Consider the following 25,332-nt stretch of genomic DNA (forward strand, 5'->3'; position numbering starts at 1 on the left):
AGCTCCGGTTTTAAAACCTTTAAAGCCTTATCTAGCATATCCAACTAAAAATCAGCATAAAACTACATTTTTTTGCTTTCAGGATGATTTCAAAGCACACATCAGCTTCAGCTGCCCCCCGCCCCCGCTAGTGTATTACGTAGTCTCAGCTGAAAAAAAGAAAAATTGTGTTTTGTTGGACAGTTCTGCATTGGGAAAGAGAACCTAATTATGTGGAATTAGTTTTTTACCTGCTTCCAAAAAAAGTCTTACTAGAGATTTGGGGAAAGAAAATGAAAAAATCCTATTTAAAATAAACCCTTAAGTTCTTATGGGGTGTGTAAATCGCTATTTAACATCTCTCACGTAAAGGGAGGAAGACCCTCAAATGTGATGAAGGCATGCCACCGAAACGAGGATGTGATAATCTCTATCTATTACTTCTGCTTACTTTATATGTCGTCTAGGTCTCACGTATCTGATGCCAGTCTGAGTTAATTCCACTTGCCAGTCTGGCAGACCTAATTATGTGGAATTAGTTTTTTACCTGCTTCCAAAAAAAGTCTTACTAGAGATTTGGGGAAAGAAAATGAAAAAATCCTATTTAAAATAAACCCTTAAGTTCTTATGGGTGTGTAAATTCGCTATTTAACATCTCTCACGTAAAGGGAGGAAGACCCTCAAATGTGATGAAGGCATGCTACCGAAACGAGGGATGTGATAATCTCTATCTATTACTTCTGCTTACTTTATATGTCGTCTAGCTCTCACGTATCTGATGCCAGTCTGAGTTAATTCCACTTGCCAGTCTGGCAGAAAACTTAATGTACCCACCTGAAACCCCAATTTGTTTAGTAGTGGAATTACCTTATTCTGTCAGTAGGCTGGTGCCAGAGGTGGCAGGGGAGGTGGGGAGGTAGAAGTGGTATTGCTCCTTTTGGCAGCTGTATGGAATTAAATTTGTTCAACTGTATCATCTGCCTGCACCCCTATAGGAACAGAAGCAAGAAGTTTGTCAATTAGGCACTTTCTAAGTTAGGTTTTAATGTAAACTTTTAAACTTTTTTGAGAATGTTGTTTTCACAGTATATATTGTGATAAAAGGGAAATGTCTTGGCAGGTGTGTCTTGCCATCTTCTGAGTGCGACTAGGGTGATAGTCTGTTCTGTCAACAGAAGTGGCTTATCCAGGAAAGAAAAGATGTCATCCAGAAGGAAAACCTGTAGCAGGCTTCCACCACTCATTAGATTAAAATGTGTGAAACATTAATTAGAAAACCAGATCAAGAATATTGTAAGGGGAAGCGTGAGAGGAACAGATCTCCCTGTATATATGTACGTATAGATCTAGTGATATTTGGAAATGAACGTTTTTATTTGGCTATGGAATATGCTTTCTTCATTCTTAATATTAACCAGTTGAATGTTGTGGTTGTGTGTTGTTTCATGGATTTTACATGTTTGTTTCTTTGATACTGGAGTAGCGTCCTTCCTGAAGGCTGTTCTGGGGGATTTTGATTACAGAAAATAAACTTTATCAACAAATTCAGGTATCTCATAATTTTCTTTTTTCCTTTTTTGTAGGAACTCAGAAGCTTGAGAGTGTTGTGCTTAGTAAAATGAACTTTGAATCTTTTGTGAGAGATCTGCTTCTGGTTCGTCATTACAGAGTTGAAGTTTACAAGAACAAAGCAGGGAGTAAATCTATCAAAGAAAATGACTGGTATTTAGCATACAAGGTACAATTGCCTTACCTTTCTTTATAATTGTGAGATGAAAGAAAAAAACCCCGTAACTCTTTCCTGAGCCCTTCAGCTTGGAGTTTTGGGATTTTCAGGGACTGACATTGGTGGTATGATGGTAAATTGTGCAGTCTGTTATATATCCCTGTATTTTCTACTGCCCTAAGGCTGGAAGAGCTTGTTCTGTATCTTTGCCATAGGTTGGGAAATAAAAGAAGCTTGAAGTAGTTCACTTTGTGTAGATGATACGTAAAATTTTAATGGTTAAAAAAATAAAACAGCTGTATGTTTTATATTAATGGGCTGTTCAGTACTTACTTTTATCAGTTGTTGTCCTTTTTAAAGAAAAAAAAGTATGTGTGTATATACACACTCTTTAAAAGTATATTTCTTTTCTAAATAGGGTTCTCCAGGAAATCTTGCCCAGTTTGAGGAAGTTCTCTTTGCCAACAATGATATGTCAACGGCCATTGGGGTTGTGGGGGTTAAGCTGTCTACTACTGATGGACAAAGAGTAGTAGGAGTGGGGTATGTCGACACTACGCTGAGAAAATTGAGTGTCTGTGAGTTTCCAGATAATGACCAGTTCTCAAACCTTGAAGCTCTGCTGGTTCAACTAGGCCCGAAGGAATGTGTGCTACCAGTAGGAGAGACTGCAGGCGAGATGGGAAAACTACGACAAGTAAGGGAACCATTGTGGCTTACGGTTAGAGAAAAGTTTATCTAAAAAGCTGTATTCTAGCTTATTAGCTGGGCTCCATGGTATATGGAAGAATGAAGGAGCAATATGTTAACTCGAAGTTTTGATTTACGCATCCAAAATGTATTATTTGTCTGTTGACTCATTTGCATTTTAATCAGCAAAAGTTGTTCTAAGGGTAAAATCTTGTCTGTCATTCTCTCTGCAACCTAGCAGTAAATAAATCTCTCTTCAGGGTTTGCTCCTCTGTGACGAACATCTGTCCCCTGAATATTGAAAGTAATAAAACTGTGTGTTTATGGACAACAGGTTATTCAGAGGGGAGGAATCCTGATTACAGACAGGAAGAAGGCGGATTTCACAACAAAAGATATTGTTCAGGATCTCAATCGCTTGTTAAAATCAAAAAAAGAAGAACAAATGAATAGTGCAGCATTGCCAGAGATGGAAAAGCAGGTGAGCACAGAGCAATGTTTAATGTGCTCCTGTTTTTTAGAAGCAGAGTGGTGTGTGCACCTGTTGTGAGCTGATCTCCACTGGTCCTGTTTTATGCTGGATTCCCATACTTCTGGGAAAGTATATTGTACAACCCATGGTATATTAAACTATATTCTTGCTGAAGCGTTTAGCAGTTCTGCTCAGCTTGAGTCTGTGTCAAAGTTGGATTCCAGGGGTCCTGAAAAAAAAATGAGAAAACCCTTCAGTTACCTCTCTGAAGTAGTAAACTCTGGTAAGCAAATAGACTGTGCACAAGAGGTGCTTCGTATTCATAATCTGTCTAGCCTAAGGACTGAAATACAATACTTCGATTATTTTGCATGACAGGAAAATTGGTATTTGAAAACAAAGTAATGTTTATGATAATATTTTCGTGTTTTATATCATCTTATGGCTCAAGCATATGATTTAGTGCCTGCATGTGAACTGAACATGTTTGTTAGCTGCAAACAAGAGGTAATTTGCTTGAGATAAACATGTTTTAAAATGCCCTTCACTGCTGATGCTTACTGCAGGTGTGAGGTACAGAGTTATTCTCCCTTAGTGTGTGATTTCATAACAGGTTAAAATTGTTTGAAGTGTGTTGCAGCTGAACAAGTCAGTCATGCTGCTGCCTCTCTTTTGTGCTGGCCCTAGTGTTTGTAACGCCGTGTAGTGAGTCAGATCGGATCCTTGTTCTGGCTGAAAACTAACCCTGAAACCATGTCCTGAGATGATCCATGATATCTCATTTATCTGCAATAACTTGTTTGTGTTCCTGAGCCAGAAACATCCTGATAGCAGCTTTGGAAAGCTGGCGAGGCGTGCACTTCACATTTTGTTTATCAGATTATGCAAATGTCTAGTTCGTTGTTCTTGCACCTACCTAGAAAGACGCTGCAGTGCCATACAATGTCCCTATGAAAATTAAGTCTTGTCAAACAGGATGAGTCTGTCATACCCTGTTGGAATTGGCATGGCTCAAAGTCTTCCCCGACTGTAATTTTCGAGGGGCATTTGTCAAATACTCCCCGATTCAGGAGTGTTTTTAACTAAACGTTGTGGTTTTTTTTTTTTTTTTTAAACTTCAGGTTGCTGTTTCGTCTTTGTCGGCCATTATCAAGTTTTTAGAGTTGCTGTCAGATGAATCTAATTTTGGACAATTTGAACTGACTACTTTTGATCTTAGTCAATATATGGTTCTAGATAATGCAGCTGTTCAAGCCCTCAACCTTTTTCAGGTAAGAAATGCACACTTGAATTGGTAAGTGTTTTTCAATATACTTATTTAGCTGCTTGGTAAGTAGCCTGACTGCCTAGTCGCAGCTCCCCAGGTCCTGATTAATGGCAACTTCTATGTTTTAGCTTTGTTTTCAGCTACTCCTGTACAGTGTGTGTTGTAAACACTGTTAGCCACTGTCACCACCTTTTTTGGTTTTGTTTTTTGTTAGCTTACTTTGAGTGTAGAAGAAAAGATCATCAAGGAGGTAGGAAGTGGCCACAAACGAGGGTCTATGTAGAATGCAGATATTGGAAGAGCCGTAGAAGTACCTCATGCTTGTAGGTGCTGAGGAGTCTGGCTAAGCAGTGCAGGGAATGCTTTGTCTTTCCTTGGTTTTAGTCAGAGAAGTTCACATCTCCAGGCAGGAGTAGACTGGGGGCGTGGGAGGGGAGGAGTAGTAGTTTTGTGGTATGATAGGGAACTCCAAAGCACGGTTGCTTTATTCAGTAGTGCTGTTTTGGGGAAAAGAAGATAGGAGCCTGAATTAGATAGTGTTAGGGGAACAGGAAGCATTGGCAGGAGTACTGCTGGTGGTGATGGAAAGGGAGGGCTGGCTGCAGCAGGCTGGACAATGAACAGGGCAGTACTTAAGAACATTCTGAAAGCACCGTGGCATGCTAACTGGCCAGTGTCAATTTTACTTTTCTCACACATTTTCTACAAATCCAAGCAGGTTACCAGTCTCCTCCATACCTCACACCACATCTGTTTTTCTGCTTTGCCCCTTTTTATAGTTGTAGGAAAATGTGGGCTCAAAGTGGTGCATTGTATCAGCTTTTCTCTTTTGTTTTCATGTTAGTAAACCCTGCTTAGTGATCTTTGCTTGGAGCTAATCTGCTTGAGTTTCAGATTTATAGGAAGAAATCATGAATATGGTCCGCTGTTTACCTTAGAGGGATTTCTGGAGGAAAAAAGAGGTTATGTTCAGCATCTGAGCTGGTTAACCCTGGAGAGAGATGTTCTGAGTTGTTTTCGGTTTTGTTTTTTTTTTCTTTATTTCCTGAATCTTTGCCACTGTCTAGGGGATGAAGCAAAAATTATATCTCTTCTCAAGCTTTATGGAGGTGTTCTAGGAAGTTCAACACTGTCTTAGCTACATCCCTTTATAAGTCCTTGCAGGTGTTAGGTGTTTTGTGATAGGAAATACACTGCCATGTCTGTCTTTAGGGGCTGTTGCGACCTTTGGAACGAGGGGTTTGCCATGTAGCGGGAAGCTGTGTTGTTGTCTGTGTGGCAGGCTGTCTGTGGGGAGGTTTTTGGGCAGGCACTAAAGCAAAGGCAAAATATTTTGTAATTTGAGTTGCTCTGTGAGGTATGTAGATAGAGTTCGTATGGTGCAGCAGATGCAGTTGGTTATATATGAAACTGTAGCCTTCCAACTTGGATGTGCTGAAGTAGGTTATTCGTGTATAATATATGTACTCTGTGACACTTTCTTGGATTCAGAAGTTTTTCATCTGTAATACTGTCCAGAACACTGAAAATAGGCACATCCACTTTGAAGATTAGATATTCCAGGGGTTAAATGTGTCAGTATACCTTCTCACTGTTGTGGTGATGCTAGTTCTACATCCCAGTTGTTTACAGGCATCCAGATCTGCTCCTGGTTGAATGCTTTCCTGTTGTTTTAATTGCAGGTGTTCTTGGGTAGAGAGGGTTGAGATTTTAATTTCAACGTTAAGAGTTGAAACAAGCTTGTTTGCTGTTTTTCAATGTTAAACAAAATTTTTGCTTCCTAGCTGTTTGTGCAACAAACAAACAAAACCCCAAGAAAAATGCCCAAAAGGCTGTCTTGAGTCCAGTTAATATAAACCTAAATTATAGATAGTGAACTATAATCTGAACAGAGCAAGTTTAGAGATGTTTATAGTACTCCAAAGATGATCTGGGGCAGCTTGATAGAATTTGTATAACTGTGTTCTCTCCCATTGCCTCATTCTGTTGTGTCCCCGCCCCGGCACCCCTCAAAGACCTCCAACCAAAACTCTTGAACCCAAGTCTTGTTTCTTGCTGCTTTTTTTGATGGACAGGACCCCTATTTTTTGACCTTACAAAGGGCAAACTAGCAAATATCTAGGTGTATTTCCACTTTTCCTATTCAAAGGGCAAACTGCCCAGTGACTAGGTATCTTTCTAACTTTCCTGTTCAGTCAGCTAGTTTCAAAATGGCCAAACCTATTCCTTGTTCGCCATGTTCCAGGGACCAGAGTGTAAGTACTTTAATGCCGTGCTGTTTCATTGGCCTGTTTTGATGGGTGCCAAGTTGAGTACAGAAAAAACACTGATCTGTTCCAAGGGAGCAAAGTTGAGTGCCGTTCAGTGGGTGTCAATAAACTTCACTAACTTTTTTTTTTTCCTCCTTTCCAGAGTTCTGTGGAAAATGCTAACACTGCACAGTCTCTAGCTGGTTTACTAAATAAATGCAGAACCCCTCAAGGACAAAGACTAGTTAATCAGTGGATCAAACAACCGCTTATGGACAAGAATAGAATTGAAGAAAGGTAACAGTATTATGTGTTTGATAGACTTACGCAAGTTAGTAACTATTTTACAGAAGGCTCTTTCTTTTTAAGCACAAAATACTACAACCAAGAAATAATGGTGGTTGGAGGTTTTTATGTGCTGTCTTGTAACACACTGTAGTTAAACAGAGCAGAAAACATTTTTCCCTGAGATGCAAATTGACAGGTTACTGTTAGATTAAATGCTTTTTACAGTTATCACATTTTAAAGATATGTTTAGGTCATCAAATGATTCATGCTACAGGCTAAGGCAATGTAGCAGCCACTTCCTAACTATTATTCATATGGCAAATGCTCAGTCTGTGTAATAGTGTTTTGATGTCACTTCCAGATTATCAATTAAAAAGAAAATCAACAAAACACCCAAGCCATTAAGCAGTAGTGACCTCTTCCTATTTCCAGAAAAAAACTACCTTTGATTGCAGTGGGGCACTCTTACCATATCTTGCCTAGATATTGTGGCCCAAATATGAGTGGTCTCTTTCTTCCTTGCTCTTTCATACTGCTGCCTGTCATCGTGTGTCTGCCCTACCAGTAGATAGTAGTATCAGTTGATACGAAGCCTTAGAGAATTTGGCAAATCTCTGCTGAGAATGTACAGATAATTCTCAATCCTTCAGAAAGAAAAACTGCAATGGCCATATTCCTACAGTGTGTGTGTTTATCTCTTGATTATGTTCACCATGGAGACAAAAGCTACACTTTTTTAAACTTGTGCTAAATACAGCTTATCATACAAAACCAAAGTTCATACAACTCAAGTGAACAGCATGTTAATGGATCGCAAAATGTATATTAATGTGTATCTTTACAAAGCAGAAGAGGCTAGAAAACTGAATTTAACTTTGATACTTTCTCTGAGGCTCATTCTTCAGATAAGGCATTACAGGTATGTCTGTATATGCTGTTGGGCTTTAGCACAGATCGCTACTACCAAAAAATAAATTTTGGCTTGGGCACATTGACGTTTAAAGGAGTTATGCAAAGAGTAGTTTTCTCTCTAGATTTGTGGAGACTGAGTTATTCTGCTTCTCTTCAACAATTTTTTTCTACTTTCTCTAATAATTTGCAGAATGGTACCTAGTAACTTGATCAGAGCACACCTAGAAGTGTTATTAATGTGACACTGAAATGTTTGTCCCCAGGTTTATTGAATGCTTTCATCATTAGTTCTTGATTATGTGCCCAGGATCATCTATTTCTCTTAGTTTTGGATCCTAAGATCTAAGCCAACTTTAATTTTATGGTTATGTTGGTTTTAAGATTTTGAAAGTTATTACTCCCATTTGTAGTTTTCTTATGTCAGAGTAAACATTGGAAATTTTAACTTTGGTATCAGACTTGTTTGCTCATTACTGTGCATCAGAAGTCCTGCAAGTTTGGAAGAGAGATGGTGTTTTCTTTATAAAGCTGGGGTTAAATTATAGGCAGAAAATGTAACTTGACCTGTTCTGTAGAGGTTATGATAATTTCCACATTTTGTTTTGTGATTCTGTATGGCTAATGTTGACAGCATTTAGGAAAAGCTATATTTAAAGGAGGAGGAGAGTAATTCAATGGAGTTAAGCTCTTAGAGAAGCTTGTAAAGGTTGGTGTGTCCAAGTGTTACGAGGTTGAAAGAGGTCCATTGGTATCTTCCTGTATCATGCCCAGCCACAGAATCATCAGGGTTGCGATTTGGTAAAAGTAGTTTGTTTCAATCTGTACTTACAGACAGTGAAATACTATAGTATGACTACAGTCATACTTTGCAGTTTATTCTGCGGCGTAGCTAAGCCTGTCTTTAATGCATCTTGCTTTCAAGTACTAGTTTGGTGAATGTAATTCTTTGGCTTTGGGATAAAAGCAAGGTATTTTACTCGTAAGCTGCTGGTGTGCCATCTTCCCAATCTTAATGCTGTTCAAAGCGTGTAGGAATGTTCTTTTTTTTTTTTTTTTAATCCAAAGGAACAAGCATAATAAGAGAAGCTGTTAGTGGGACTGATGAGATGTACTGACAGATTCAATTATCTTTGGAAAGATTGACGGTCGCTGAGTTGTTTTCTATATGCTCTACTGTATATTGTGGCTGGGGTTTGAATTACAAACTATAATTTAGAGCATATAATAATTTGAGAAGGAAATATCTGGACTTCTGTTCCTTTACTGTTCACAGAAAAGCAGTGCTTCCTTTGTTGTCAAGGTGAGTTACTGATTATTTCTTAGCTTGAAGTGTGCCACATTAAAGCACCCCATTTAACACTAATCAGCGCAAACCTCTTATCAAACTAGGCTAAACTACCCAGGTTGGACTGATGGTAGATGACAGTGTTTTGGAGTAGGCCTGTTGTTTTGCTTATTCAAGAGGTATTTTGACTTAACTTTTATTCCAGTAGTGTAGAATGGATGTCTGACTATTTAAAAAAACTTGTCAGTTAGACTCTTGCAACCCTCTGTTAAGATCTGTAGGTGGTGCAAGTCATCTTTTGGAGCTAAATGGATCATCTTTCAGTAGTTTGTAACCTGCAATGTGTTGTTAACGTTTATGGATAAATAGAACACAGTGTTGTGTCACTAGTCCATATTAACCATAGATACAGTAACAACACAAATTAAAGTACGTATTGCCTATGCTTCAGATAAAATAATGTCTATCAACTGGAACAGCTCCTAATGAGGACTAAGAAAACAGGGGTTCCTGATACTTGTCTGTCTTGAAAGACATGGGGTTCTGCCCATGTCTGGCTGGTTTTCCATGATTAAAAAAATAATTATCAGTCATAAGCATACAAGATACAGCCTTACTTCTCCCATGTGGTGTGTTCAGAAGGCAGGTAGATAAGGTTCTTGCTCCTTGTCTTATAGTCAGAATATTTCTGAAATTGAAATGTAGTTGCAGAGACAGGAAGTGCCAATACATCTATTAATTGCATAACACGATTGACTGCAATACAGCAAGCAACTTCAGTATGTAATGTTTGTTTTTCAGATACTGGAAAATCTGAGAAATGTGGCAGAACGTAAAATAGTGCTTGTTATGCCCTGAGAAGGGAACTTGTGCTGAATATATATATTTTTTTCTATTTTTGGGGGGAAGTGCTATCTGACACTTGTGCACAGCACAAATATGAAATTCCAGCTGACATTTTTATTCCTCTATGCATACTGTGGCCGAACCTCTTACATGTCTATGTTCTGCAGTAGAAAAGGTGCAGGGATTTCAGTTCCAGAGGAGTTACAGGCTGTACTCTAACATCACTTGTTCTGATTCAAGCCTATTTTGAGCTTTTCTCTTGTGTTCCTAAATACTGTGCTTCACGGGGGCCAAATTGTAGAAACCAGTCCTATCTCTAGCAGAGTCACAAAGTAATAGATTTAGGAAGCTTGAGGTGAATCAGTGGCTAGCAGGGTAAAATTTCCAAGTTTGTAGAACATTCTCATGAATCAGTCTTGAACGACAATTAAAGTAGCAGCTTGTTTAAAAATGAAAAAAACCCCAACTTGTTGCTAGCTGGTGTAGGCAGGCTTGAATGCCTTTACAGGGCTTTATTTAGTAATAAGTTAACCTAACATGCTTTCTCTAGCAGATAAATGGAGGGACAGAGTGGGGTAATGCATATGGGATAGCTCAGAAGCTGTGTGACTGGGGGCTCATCTCGGGTGTACAGGAATACACAGCATTGATGAGAAACAGCCAGGTGAAATGAGAAGTCTGTGTGCGTTGCAGGCCTTTGATCTCCCTCAGATTGCAGAAATGTGATCAAGGAGCTGGAGTGCTGTAGTGCTCTTTACGAAGGCTGGGCAGGGGAGATGGAGGGGTTGTTTCTGCAGAGGTATGGCCTGAATGCGCAGAGCTCTGCTGCAGGGGGGGCGGCGGGCCTATCAAGAGCTTATGGATCAGGATTATGGGACAGCAAGGATGGGGGGCATTACAGTGAGCATCTGCAGCACACCTGCCCCATCAAGATGAAGAAGTGGGCAAAGCCGCCTTGAGACAACAGGAAGAAACATGATCGTAGGCCCTGGCTCTCCTGGAGGACTTGAACCACCCCGGCACCCGCGGGAGTGAAGCACAATACTTGCATCTTTGTACATGCTGGCAGACAAGTCGTCAGTGTGCCCTGGCAGCAGCAAAGGGTGACTGTGCACCGGGCTCCACTAGTAAGAGCAGGTTGAGGAACGTGATTGTTCACATCTGCTTGGTAGCTGTGAGGCTGCATCTAGAGTATTGTATCCAGTGTGGGGCTTTGCAGTACAGGTGGATGGACAAACAGGAGCCGGTCCAGCGGAAAGCCACTGAGCAGGATCATGGGCTGCAGCACGTGGTGTGTGAGGAGAGACTGAGGGAGCTGGGTGTGTAGCCTGGAGAAGAGAAGACTAAGGGGCAGACCTAACTGCTGGTTTCAGCTGCCTAGTGGGTGGGAGTCACAGAGAAGGTGAAGCCAGGTGCTTCTTGCAAGGGCACAGCAAAAGCATGAGACAAAACAGACACCAACTTCACCAAAGGACCCTCCAGCTGGATATAAAGAAAAAAATCTTCACCATGAGGATGGTCAGACTCTGGTGTGTGCTCAGAGAGATGGAGGGATTTCTGTTCTTGTTCAGTGTTCAACTGAAATTAGCCTTGTTTTGAGCAAGGGCTGGAACTAGAGGCCTTGAGTGCCCTTCCAATGTAAATTGTTCTGCGATAGGTTTTCACTACTTTTGTGTTCTTTTCTAACCTGCAGCTGTCCCTGCAAAGCATTGCAGATAGGCTTTGTTGCTTCTGTCATTATGGTTAGCAGCTCTGGAAAGACCTTCATCACTTTTCTGAGTACAGGTCAGTACTTCTTCACAGCAACAGACTGATTTCAGGCAGTTAAATTAGTAGGTGGTGGCCTGTGTCCTCAGTAAGGGAGGGGATAATGTGACCAACTTGGAGCTTTGTCTAAATGGCTTAATTAAAATGCACATTAAATGCTGGGAGTGCCCCTAATGCCTGTAGAGAAGCTTCTGAAATACAGGTTGAATCTGAGCTAGTTGGAAGACAGAAATGTGATTTGTTATTGTCATGCAGATCATGATGCAATAAATACTCGTATGAAAGAAGTTGTCATTCCAGTGACATGAAAATGGTGTTGGCTTCCCAATAAGCCTCTAGAAATGTTAGAAAAATGTCACCTTTGTCATTCCAAAAGTTATCATCTCTAAGTCCCCTAGAGAAATGTTTGGAGTGTGAAGCTCTCAATGCTGCTTCTTTAATCCTCTCCCCTCCCTTCACCTACGTTTACTGTTTTGAAAACTGCTAGATAACCTGTAGTTTCATTTGGGTTTGCTTGTAAAACTGAGGTGGACAGTGAGTGCTGTAGAGAAACATTAAACAAAAGCTCTACTAGTCAAGCACGTCAGGCCACGTCTTTCGGAAGGAATTTCCATCAAAATCCCAGGTGCTTGAAACCTATTAAAAAGCTTAGATTCTTGTGTTGCAGGAGACTTGGTTTTAGTTTTCTTGTTTGAGGAGGGAACAGGGGGATGTAAATAAGAGCTGAAAAAGAGTCCTTTCATGACCCCCTCAGGTGTGGGGAGAGACAATGTTGCTGTTTGAGCTGGAGAAGTGCCTGAAAGCTGTTTGTATTCTGCATGTTATCCAAATCATTTGCCTTCTAGGTCAAGGATCAGCTGTATCAGCATTGCAAATCTGTAAATTATAGGTGGCATTCAGTGGTGCAGCACTGGAGCAGGTAGTCATAGTATCTCCTAGTTGATACCAGCTCACCCACTTCATCTTGACAAGTCCTTACTTGGTGCAAAATAAATAGAAGGATTAAGCTTTTAGCCAGTTTCTTTTGCATCTGAATTTTGAGGCTCAAGGGAAATGAAAATTAAACTAAAATTTGGTTGGAACATCAAATTGTTTTTCAGATTTTTAAGAAATAATCAAATTGCTGTTTATTTAGGGAGATGTGAATCTGTAGCTGCCATACTGTTCTTTTGCTCTCAGCCTGCCAAAAGGAGGTGGATGGTAATTACTGCAGCAGTTAAATTTTACTTAGAATCTGTGTTTAATTATTCAGGATTTATTTATTTATTTATTTATTTTAAAACACAGCTGTAAGTTAATGAAGTTTCCAGTTAAAGAGTGTGACCATATGAAAACTTTTACTATGTACATGTGCAAAGCTCTCTGGTTTGTCACAGTATCCTTGGTGGTCACTAATTTGAACATTGTGTATATGAATATGGTATATTCTCCATGAAAGAACAGTGAACTTTTATTGTTTCTGCTCTGTTTAATTTATATCCACAAACATTAGAAAGGTGGCATATTAGGAAACTGCAACGGAAGCTCTTGGCAAGATAATTTTGTCTTGACTTGTAATTTCATTTCATTTATCATGTATAAGGGTTGTAAAAGTCTTTAGTGTTTTGTTTACGTACAGTTTTGAGTTTCTCCTCTGTACAGAATGAATGCAAATGAAGAAATATTTGGTTTTTTACGGCAAAGAAATAGAACTTGTTCAGTATGCTCTTAGTCTGCACTAGTTTAAGGAAATGCACAGGTTAGCAATTTAAAAGAGTATTAGTGTTGATGGAGTGTAATAAACAACCTCTTAATTTTAATAATGTATGGAAACTTGCAAGGAGTAAAACACAAAAAAATAATAATGGAAATACCTTTCCTCAGCTGTCTCTAGTTTTTCAAGACCGTGCAGTAATATTGTTTTATCACTGGATCCCAAAATGCTGTATTTAATTAAAAAGGAAGACTGGCAGAAAACCTCCGCAGTGTAAGGCATTATGCTGAGAAGCAGCCTTAGCTGTTTTCCACCTTTGGTTTCTCTGGAAGGTTTTGGGTGGGGCAGTTTCACTATATGGAGTTTATAAACTTGCCCATGACTGTACAGTACTTGATGAGTTCTTGCTCTGCTGTCTCCATTGTTCTTTGTTATCATATAAGAAATGGAGGTTTGTTAGTAGTTCTTAAAAGATGGGCATTTGTTTTCCAGAAGCCTAAATACTATGTTGATGAAATGGCAATGTTAAAAAAATTGTGAAACTGGTTGTTTTTGTCTTTATTTAAATTAGGATATTTTTGCCTTCATGTCCTTGACGCTTGCTCACACTAGCTGTTCTGTATGTAGGATTTCCTTGGTCTTCAGTGGTCAGAATTCAGTGTGAAGGTTTTTTGGTTTTGACCCTTAGGCATCATGCAGCAACCTGTGACACTGAGTTGTTTTATAGTTGGCTGACACTGTCTGTAACTATTTAAATCAAAAGGTGTAGTCATGCTTCCCTGACCGTGGATTGTCACCAGTTCTATTGGTATTGGCAATGGCACTAGTGTTCGCGTAGCTGCTTGGTTCATCTTTTGATGGGGAATTTAGCATTCTAAAATAATCAAGGATGTAGTGTTGTATAGCATCTAATCCAGTGAAACTAGGCAGTTGCCAAAAGAGGCAGTCCCAGTTCGCCTTTCTGGCCTTCAGCTCCTGCTGCTCCTTTTTTTGGTCTCATAGCTACAGAATAATTTGGTTTGGCTTGTTCACCTGATGAAAACTAATCCATGAAAAAGTGAGGAAAGTTGCCATCTAAAATTAATCCTTTTGCTCCTCTGCAGCTGGTCCATGACCTGCTATCATCATAAACATGAGAAGATTAACATCTTCTTAAATGCAGATCAAGCAATACCAAAAGCCTGTTCTTCAGATTTAATGATCTGACTTGTAAGTGTTTGCTTTCTCTTGGTATCTTGACTTTTTTAGAGCTTACGCTAATTAATTTATAGTGTGAGTTGGATTACCAAACTTGCTACAGAAGGATAAATTGGATATCTGCCTATCCTCGAATTGGAAAAGTGTCTGAATCTGTGGAATGGAGCTGTTGGCTACCATTGCTCAATAAACCTGCTGCCTTTCTGACAAATGCACTATGAATACGCTACTTGAATATTTTTTTAGCTCTTACAGAAGACAGACTATGGAAACTTTATGAAAAATAATGTATGCGTGGAAATAAATTAATAAATCCAGTCTCTTGTAACATTGGGAAGACAGAAAACATGTCTCTGCTGAAGTGTTTAGGAGATACTTAGAGAATCTTGTTTTATGAATTATCCTCTTACCACTTTTGTCTGTAAAGTTCCTTGAGGGTAAGAGGCTGTTTAATCCAGCAAGATTGTGCTGGGTCTTTGAGGTGGGAGAGGATTTGCTGTGTAAAACATCTTATAGTCAAAATTCAACTTTGCTGATGGATCTTCTGTATATTTTTTCTTCAGTAAGCATGCATGTTTAAAAGTTGGGAACAGAGTTTATCGTTCTGTGAAGTAGCGGGTTGCTATAAGGTGAGAATTTTCCCTTCTTATCCCAGCTTCTCTTCTGTGGAGCTGTTTAATTCTTTAAGGGTAATAATTTTGTTATTTCTTAACTGAGAATGAGGAGGAGTGATGAATCAAATCTAAATAGCGCTGTTACATAAAACTCTAGCCTGAATGGCAGTTCTCAGTAATAATTAAAAAATAAACTTTACTCTTATTTGGGAAACATAACTTTTGAGAAACATAAGTGAAGGTTTATTTTCCTTTTCTATAACTTGGATAGCTGACTGTTACTGTAAGTAATATACCCAGGCTGTGGAATGGGAAATAAAAGACACTTGGTTTTGGTTTTAACTGTGACTGGGGTGATCGTGTAGGTTGGATGCACAGGTGTATGAAGATTTCTTTAGAATATAGATAGGAACAATACTTTTTGCTTTAAATGTTGTAATATTTTCGGGACCCAAGTCTTGCAGAGCAGGGCTGGTCTGCCATGGGAGCATGGAGTAGTCCCAACCGCAAAGTGAACCATCAGCGGGAGCTGGTGAGAGGGAGATGCTGGTAGGCCTCTTCGGGTCCCTGCTGCAGAGCATAGGTGGCCTTCTGTCCTATCTGGAGAGAAACAGTGGGACCCTTGACAAGCTGTGGGCATCGCCTGCCTGTAGAAATGCTCCTGAAGATCCCTCTCCTTATTGCTCTGAAACACAGCTTGCAGCCTGCGGCTCTTGGCCACGTGAAGAGATAAGTGTGTGATAGTACCATCAGGAGCGCTGCCAGCCTTGCCTTATAAACGAAGAAAAAATGTTTCCTTTCAGCTTCTCTTACTTTTTGTTGTAGGGTATTTGTGCACGTGCCCCAGAGCCCTGCAGTTTTTTGCTTTGACATGCTTTCTGGCTAGAGGAGGCAAAGCGAGCTCTGCTTGTGTGCTGCTGCTTTATTTGCATATGCTTCAGAATGATGCCAGGCACTCCCTTCCCTCAGGGTCTAAAAATATTGCTGTTGCAGCAGTCTGCTTCAGGAGCAAGATCTTAATTGCATCAAGTGGTACCTTACTGGCAAGGATAAGACCCAAGATTTTATTTTTCTGCTGAAGAATTGTTTTCTTCTTTACCTTGCCGAATCTGCTGGGGTTGGAAAATGTTTAAACACTTGTGCAAAAATAGCGAATTACTGGTAACCTATTTCAGAATAAATAAGGCTTCAATAAGTATCTTTGGGGAAGAAAACATTATATTGGCGTTAACAATGCTTTTTCTGAGAATCCTGTTTGGTTTTTTTTTAATTTATTTATTCTGAGCTCATTAGCTTGCAGCCTCACAGTCAATACGTAACAGCTTCCAAAGCTTTGCTTGATTGTTACAGAAAATAGTTATTTTGTGCATGGTACCCCTGATGTAATCTCAGGGCTTTAATTTACTATCTCTATGCTTTGACATAATACTCAAATGGTACATGCAGGAATTCATGTAGGGTGGGAAAGAGTCTGTTGCTTTCCTGATGCATATTAATTTTATGTTATATAAATGTAACTGATGCAGAGGAGTGAACTCTGATTATTTGAAAGAATGAATGTGTTTATTGAATTTAAAAATTTATCTGTAAGCGGACCGTTCTGAGGTTGCAAATATCCAGTATTGTTTTCATGGTAGGATGGTTTGGGGACTCATTAGGAAAATGAGAAAAGGCAGGAGACTGATGTTTGAATGTGGCTTTCTCTTACGTTGTTTAATCTTTCAGGTTAAACAGCAGGGAGCCTCATGTGGAGCACTTTTGTCTGGTTGGTTAGTAGCACACTTTGTGTACCCACTGCTCTGGAAGTGTGTGCAATGTGATTTCTGTGGCTCCTCTAGGGTCTAAAGCTGCCCTTCAAATCTTGGACTCTGCATTACAAGGGACTACTTCAATAGAGCTGCGAGAAATAGTCAGCATATTCATGATTGCTTCAAGTTATACATTTGAGATTAAAAGGCAGTAGTAGCGAGTTCAGTCCAAAGACCTGCCCTGTAATAGTGGAATGAAGGCCAATTTCTAGTACTAAATACATCCTGAGGGCATCGGATACTTGCCTGGAGAACCCTTGATTGAGTTCACTTCTGACTTGAGGGAGAAAGTATGGCAGGGTGGAGAAGAGCAGGAGGAAGCAATACTACCTCACGCTTTTTGTGGTGGCAGTGTTGGTTTCTGCCAGCTTAGAAGTGTTTGTGGGACATGGCTTTAAGGGCATATTTTCCTAGGCAGCTTAAGCCAACATCAAGATACAACTGGGCTTGTCCACAGCTGGTAGAGCCACCCCAGAGTGAGCTAGCTCAGGGGAGCCTCACTGGTGGAAAGCTAACACAGCCACAGCAAATGAAGATGTGTGTTTAAGGAGGGGGCTGCTACTGGGAGCATTACTGTCAGTGTCGACCTGGGGTGTCTGCAGCTGCCTTTACCAGCCTACCGGTTTTTCTTCCTCCATGCTACGTGGCTTGCCTGTGTACCGCTGAGCCAGGTCATGCTTGGTCTCTATGGCTTTTTTGTTTCTGCAGAGGAAAAGTTTTGAAACTCTTTGTTTGCGTCTAGAACTGGGAATCATTGCAAAATCTTTTAAGAAGCTAGGAAGGTCATCAGAGTGCAAGGATGGCTATAATTTTATTGGGATGATGGCATTATCTTTAAGAATGCAAGCATTACAGGTAAATTGTAAGTGCATCACTGTGGGGCTGTTTGTTCCTGGTTTGCTGTTTCTGTTAATCTGCCCTATTATACAATATCTCTTCATTGCTAGAAGCTTGTAATTTCACATCCCGCACATAAAACAGTAATGTGCTTTCAGTTCTGAATTGAGGATGTATATACACTGTTGTACTCCTTCACTGTTGTCTTGAAAGTTTTGCTATTTAGGCAAGCCGCATCTTTTAGTTTAGCTCTTTCTTTTTTTAGGTTGTAACAGTGGTTTTCGGGGGGGAACCTGTGAAGTCATTTGATATTACAGAAGCATTTATAGCACGTTCTTAACTGAGGAAACAAAACCAACTTTGTGCTAGCATGCTAAGAAGAAATGATAACAGGTGACACAGTTTGGGCAAGAGCAGGCGGGAAACAGAACAACTTGGGCTGTTTAGTGTGGAGGGGAATACATGTGAAGGTGCAGGCTGCTTTTGTGGCAGACAGAGTAGGAAGAAGCCTTGCTTACCTGGGCGCAAGCCTCTTGCACAGGCCTGTTGGAATTGGCTGGGTTGTCTGTTTCTCAACTACAGGCCCTTGTGCATGCATGCATATTTGGGAGAGCTGAAAGAGAGCTTACTCAGATGAATAACTTGTGACACTCGCTCAAACATAAGATTTTGGACCCTAACAATATTGTAGGGCCAAATTGTACCAATTTCATTAAAATAACAGAAAGATTTTGACCCCTTGCTTGGGTTATTCCCTCTCATGTGTAAGGTGTGCTAGAGAGGTATATATACAACTCATCCAGAGAGCAATGTTCAGAGTTGTTGATGAAACAAAAACCTGGATTCAAATCTTGTGTCTTCAAAGTACTGGAAGAACTGGTGCTTATGGTGAGTCCCCTGCAAGGCTGCTCCTGCCGCTTGGGTAAATATTGCCACCAGCTGGAGGCTCGCTGCCAGAAAGCACTTCCAAAAGCATGTGTGGGTTGTCTAGGTCTTTTACATTGTTATTTCTTTGTGCTTGTTTGAGAAACTTTGAATGTTATTTTTATAAATGCATGTAACCACTCTGATTGTATTGGGCAAAATGACCTGGGATGGTCAGTGTGATTTTTATGCTGCTAAGGTGTGTGCTGGAGTAAAGTAATTCTCAGTATCAGGCTTTGGATATCTGATTTAGGCTCCTGCGTGCCCATCTTAGGTGTCTGTTTTGATACTTCAAAGGCTGTAAAGCATACTGGGGGGGTTCTTTGTCATGAAAAGAGCTTTGCAAATTTAAGGTGATATTTACCGCTTACCTGAGGCGGTGACAACTGGACTTCAGCTGATTTTTGTGAGAGAGAAGATGTTTGTCTAGGGAACGATTGGGTCACCAGGGAGAAGTTTTATAAAGGGAGCTTAGGATAGTGCCTTGCTTATTTCTGGCTGGAAAACACAAATGCTGGTTTTAATCAACTACAGCAACTTGCTCTAGTGTGGACTTCCTCCGGGGTGTTAAAATCCCAAGTGCTTTGTGTGGAAAAGAAAGCCCCATTAGAACAGGTAAGATGGTGGCTTGGCTTTGCGCTGCCCTCCTATTGAAGAGGCAGTACCTGAGGCGGTAGTTTATTATGTTATTCTGGTAATTTCTATAGGATTAGAAAAGAAGAATTTATCATTTTATACGTCTGGGTTAACCGTGTCCAGGGAGTCTTTACCTCAGCTACATTGGATTCAGAAGAGATCTGAGTTTGAAAGAAACCCGAGGGAAACCAAAATAATGGTACATTAAGCGTTTTCCACTTTCCTTTGTATAAAGGAAATACGAAACTAAACTGGTATAACTGTGCATATTCTGAAACTTTTGTGGTGACATGAAAGTCTTAGCGTATCTGAAAGCAGTCCTTAATACACTGCTTTTGTAAGTGGCGTTTCTCTGATAAAATTCTCTATAATCAAGTTGGACAGAAAAGTTGATCTTATTCTGTATTCATAGAAAACCTTTAGCAGGCAGAGAATACAAATGTATGCTCTTCAGAAGTCTCAGCTGTTGTATAGCCAGGGGAGTTACAACCTTTAAGATCTTCTTAAAAGTAAGTCAGCTTCTCCTGTAAAAGTGTGCATTCTTAATTTGATTTCAGTGTTAACACTTTTTTCCTTGTGTCATGTGGACTTTTTAGTTAGCACAGTTTTTCCCCATGAAAATGTCTACCAGAATTTGGGCTTTTAAGTTACTACTCTGTAGTAGTAATTAAATATATATATTACTCATTATTAAATATATATAATACTGGTTATATATGGATCCAAGTTTCATAATATGATGATAAACCACAGAGTCCTTTTTCTGAGGAGAGGTGCTTGGAGGAAGCGTTTTCCTTTCTGCATGCACGGAGAGGTGCAGAACTGCCCAGTGTTTTGCAGGATGTCGGTGGAGGAGAGAGTAAAACGTAGGTGCTTTATAACTCAGCTTGTTGTACAGCTCACTGGTTTGTCGGGTTTTTTGTGCTGGCTGATCCCGCTCACGCATTCAAAATATTCTATGCATTCTAACTCTGGTCTTTTATTTTAATCTGTTAGTTTAGTTTTTATTGCTACAGACAGAATTATTTTCATCCTTCTATGAAATCTGTATACAAATCAGGCTTGATTAATGTTTTCCCATTAACTTAAACTTCTATATCTAGCTAAGTAAAAGCCTAGAAATATAATAAAACCCTCCTGACAACCTCTGTGTTGTAGCAGTATTGAGTGCAATAACCTTAAAATTATGATGTCAGTTTAGTTATTATTGCTACAGACAGAATTATTTTCATCCTTCTATGAAATCTGTATACAAATCAGGCTTGATTAATGTTTTCCCATTAACTTAAACTTCTATATCTAGCTAAGTAAAAGCCTAGAAATATAATAAAACCCTCCTGACAACCTCTGTGTTGTAGCAGTATTGAGTGCAATAACCTTAAAATTATGATGAAAAGTGCTGCATAGATGTAGCAAAGGAAGAAGCAGTCTTTTCTGATGTCAAATGAGATATAAACCTTGGTGGAATGGAAGCATTGTGATGAGACTTGGGAAAGTGTGTGCCATTTATTAGACTGAAAACAGATTTTTGTTGTCTTTTTTTGGTGTGGAGTGTTAGTCTTTTGTCTGTTAATAGTAGGTCCGAGAGATGCCTCTTATCAACAATAAAACATGGGAAAGGATGAAATGCTTTCAGTTGGATTCCAGAATATCCAACAGAAACTTGGAGATAGGTGGTTTTTTTTCTCTCTCTCTCTTGAAGAGCACACTAAGCCTAATGTTACTTGTTATTGCACTTAAAAGCTGATAAACAGCCATGGTTTTGAATAGCAGGAAAAAAAAAGGGGGTTATCATTTCCAAGTTCAGGAAAAGTACTTGTGTTAGTTTTCAGTTATATTAGCTGAAATTTTGTTTTCTGTTTTTGTGGTTTAATTTGCAAATTTAAATAACCATCTTGAAACAAAGATTTCATTTATGTTTGTAATTATGTTCACTAGTTGTAATTATTCCTGTTATCTTGACTGTGCTACCTTAGATCTGTGGTGGAAAGTTTTGCCTTTTTTCCTTTCCCTTTTGGCTGTGTGGCAGAAACAAGTTATCCAATGTTGTCAGCTGTTGTTTGGTTACACTTTCTTAGATTTTTTTAAAATCTGTTTCTTTTTGTATTTTCTCTTTTTGTTTCCTCAGTCAAGCTTTATATTAAAAACAACCTGTCGTTTGATTTCATTATTCCTTGTGAGCATTAGGCATGGCTTATAGTTGCATTATCTTAACGTAGCCCTTTCTATTCAGCAACCTTATATGTATTCTTACCATACGGGAAATGGTTATGCAAAATGTGGCACAAACACAAACCTGTCAGCCTTATATTCATGGTTGGCAAATACAGGGGGGGAAGACAGAACAGTACTAGGAAGGTCATGAGATGTTAGTCTAATTAGTATGGTTTTGGCAGAGGAAAATTGTACCATGCTGATCTGAGAATTCTTTGAATTTGTCATTGTTATGGACAAAGGAGGAAAAAAAAAAAAAGAATAAATTAGAGCTTTCAAAATGCCTTTGACAAGTTCTTATCCAAGAGGTTGTTGAACAAGCCGAGGGAGTCGTGGGATGAAAGTGAAGGGTTTGTTTGTGTAAAAGGCACAAGGAAAAAAAAAGTTTTAATCTTGGCAAAGGTAAGCTCAAGAGTCTAGAAGCTGCATTTGAGATATTCTCTAATGATCAGGACAGCAGCTGGCTAGTAAGGTACTGACGCTTTTATGGGTGACACAAGTAAGGACCAAACTTCTAATGAAAACCAAAACAGCCTGACTGATTGGACAGAACAGGGATGGTTTGGATTTTAATGAGAATAAATATGAAGCAACGCGTGTAGAAAGAATGAATGTAATCTGCCTGTGTCTTACAGAGCTTTGCATGGATTCAGAAAGGGTGCTGGGCATCTGTGTGTCAGGTTGAAGGCAAGTCTCTGTGCAGTTGGGTTTTAGAGATAAGGTACTGTGGCATTATAGACACTGTTGCTGCTGGTCTTTTCCAAGTGCAAAATTTAGTACGTTTCAAGACGTGATTCCATGTGCATATGACTGCCAGGATTATTGATTGTGTAAGGACCTCTTGGAAGAGAAACTAAATGCTCTGGGCTGAAACATAAACTATCAGAGGGCAAGATGGGATCTAATATAGAGGACAAACTTGAATTTTGCACATTCTTGCATGTCTGAGACTGGTCATCAAAATCGGAGAAAATAGTTTTTTATACAGGAAATTTTAATGTGGAAATCATGGAGTAGTCTGTAGCTTAAGTAGGTTGGATAAAACCACCAAACCCTGATTTCCTACCCCAGGCAAGAGTAGTATTTTTCTAGATTAAAATTCATTTTTATAATTGGATAAACCCTCCAAATGTGTGGATTGCTTTCTTCCTAGTACTTCTATTAAGTGAAGAAAGGGTGTTTTAAACTAGAACTTCATGCAGCTTTGCAGGTAAGAAAATATGAAGGTATTTGTGACTACTGGCTCTTTATGGATTGATGTGTGGTGATATTTTGATAATTGAGAAGTAATAAATAGGTTTCCAAATCCTGCATATCACCTGGGAAGTGAGAGGATATAACATCAGAATAGTGCAACCTCTTGTGTTTGCCATGACCATAACTGCTAAAGACCAAGCAAGGTAACAGTAAGAACATATGGGTATGCTTTATTGTAAGTTTTCAGTGAATCCTGTCTTGTTTTTTGCCAAAGGAATTGTTTCCAGATTACAGGACTAAAAATGACCAAGTTACTTGATTCCTATGAAGAGGAACAAGTTGGCAGATACTGCCCCTAGTTTCAGTAAGATCTGACAGGGCTGAAGATACTTTGAGGGGAAGATCTGCAGATGGGATTTATTTCTTCTGTAATCCCCTTGGGAAAGTAGGCAGACATTTGGTTAGTAGGCTTATATTTAGGCTGTTAAGCAGTTGTATTGGATGTCTTTGGTGGGTTGTTTTTTTGTTTTTTTTATATTAAAAAAACCACTTTGTAAAGTGTTTGGTCACCTGTTGCTGCTGGTGCTTCTGAGAAAAGTTTGTGGTGTGAGTCTTAAGTAAGGTCTGCTAGGTACATTGCCATCTTTAATAAAAATCCCCACAATCTATCTGCTGTGACAGAATCATGTAATTTTTGTTATTCCTCCAAAGCATTTGACAGAAGCCTGAAAGCTAGAAATTTTGCTCAGAAACACCAACAGGGATCAGAATTGGAAATTATTTGGCTATTTTGACGTTACTTATCCAAATCTTGTTCTGTAGGTATCTTAAGCATATTCCTGTCTACTTCTCACAGGTTCTGTATACATGCTGAAACTTTAATGTATCTTTTAGAGATTCCCCATGTTTCCTATCCTTTTTGGAAATAAAGCACCGTTATGGGTCAACAATGTCAATCTTTAAACTTATTTATTAAGGCAATAGTTGAATGGATAAAGGTAGAGGTAGGATTCTTCTTTTGTCTTTTTCATTGATTTTGTTCGGTGCAGTACAGAAGGTTCACTGGAGTGGTGTGGGTAGAACACTTTCTGCAACAGAAGGACATTCCTTTTGAATTTTTTATATATGGAAATGTACTTCTACCTGTCCAGGGGTCTGTCTCTCTTGTGTTACCTTAGACAAAACCTTTGTTTCTTGAGTCACTGTCTTTACTAATTAGCTGAGGCAGTGTACCATGTTAACCTCTGTGTACTGTTTCAAGTGTCTATCTCTCTCTACAGAACACTGCATGGTGTAATGCAGAGATTACTGCTTTCAAAATGACAAAAAAAAAAAATTGTCATTGCAAATGCAAATGTTCCTGTTGTTGAAACTGATGCATGTTTCTGCCAGTAAGCAAAACAGTAGAAATAATGTGGTGAAAGCTGTCCTTTCTCTGCTTGCATGTCTCTAAATGAAATTAACTTCCCTGCTGAAGTCAAGATATTGATAGATAGCATGTTAATGTGATTAACCAGAAATCAACACAGTATATTATGTGTGGAGGTCTCTGAAGGGGGCAGAGTTCTTGCTTCTTATTCCTGAAGTGTGACCAAAGAACACTGAACTCTGGCATTCCAAAATGAACAATATCTGACTTTCTTTGTTTAACTGCGAATGCAAAGTAATGCAAAATATGTAAAGATGACAATGTTAACTGGTGCAAAAAAGAAAGCAAGAAATGTATGAAAGTTCTCCTACATTCTAGTGGGGAAAATATAATTTAATACTCTGTCACTTCTCATTGAGATTTATGCTTGCTTTCAGCACTTAAAGAATATATATTTCACTCTTTAAATAAACCCAAAATGTCAGGGAGCAGCAGCAAAGGCAGGCTGAAAGGAAGGCAAGCTGGGAATCAATGGTGACAGCAAGGCAGGTAGAGACAGTGTCCTCATTGATAAGGATGCAGTCCTCCAATACCTGCCTGAGGCAAACAGGGTATATCTGGTGACAGTAACCAGGTTTAGCCAACAGTCTGGGTCTCCAGGCAAGTCTACAGTGATGATCTGAGGTGAAGCAAGGAAGTCAAGTCAGCGGATCACGGTCTGGATCAGTGGGGTGCATGGCCAGGCACAGGCATGGCTGCAGCATAGCTCAGGTGAGAACCAAGAACAAATGCCTTAGTTTGAATGCAGCTCTTGAGTGAAGGTGAGGAGGCCCCAGACAAGGCTTCTCACACCTCTTTCTCACACAACTCTTCACAATGGTCTTTACTGGTAATATTTGCCTTCAGGAATCCCAAGCACCTCAAACCAGTGGCAAAGTCTGGAGCAAAGAAGACACAACCTTATTAGAGGAGGATCACATTAGCAAACACTTAAACAAATTGGACACATGCAAGTCCGTGGGACCCAAGGAGTACACCCACAAGTGCTGAGGTAGCTGGCCAAAGTCATTGTGGGACCAATCTTGATTGTCTCAGAAAGGTCATGATGGTTGGAGGAGACTTCTGAAGATAGGAGTGACATTTGCTTTCTTCCAGTCCTCAAGAAGGGCAAAAAGGACTATCCAGGGAATTACAGGTTGGTCAGCCTCATCTTCATCCTTGGGAAGGTGTTTGAGCAAATAATCCTTTAAAGCATTGCTGAACATACTAAGGGCAGGATGGTGATTGGAAGTAGTTGGCATGGATTTACGAAGGGAAAATCATGCCTGACCAACCTGATAGCCTTCTACAACAAATCGACT

The 25,332-nt window shown here is 39.5% G+C and overlaps 1 protein-coding gene across 1 annotated transcript in view; it reads left to right on the plus strand.

Annotated features, from left to right (window-relative positions):
* Positions 1–1,572: 1,572 nt before the first annotated feature.
* MSH2 (mutS homolog 2) overlaps positions 1,573–25,332 on the plus strand; it is a 52,033-nt gene continuing 28,273 nt past the window's right edge. Inside the window, exons 1-5 of the mRNA XM_019473735.1 lie at positions 1,573–1,717; positions 2,124–2,402; positions 2,730–2,876; positions 3,989–4,138; positions 6,547–6,680. Coding sequence (XP_019329280.1) covers positions 1,598–1,717; positions 2,124–2,402; positions 2,730–2,876; positions 3,989–4,138; positions 6,547–6,680 — 830 coding nt within the window. The 5' untranslated portion in view covers positions 1,573–1,597. The remainder of the gene's footprint in view (positions 1,718–2,123; positions 2,403–2,729; positions 2,877–3,988; positions 4,139–6,546; positions 6,681–25,332) is intronic.

This window comes from Aptenodytes forsteri, unplaced genomic scaffold, assembly GCF_000699145.1.
Source record: "Aptenodytes forsteri isolate BGI_AS27 unplaced genomic scaffold, ASM69914v1 Scaffold280, whole genome shotgun sequence".
In the NCBI taxonomy this organism is placed as follows: Eukaryota; Metazoa; Chordata; class Aves; order Sphenisciformes; family Spheniscidae; genus Aptenodytes; species Aptenodytes forsteri.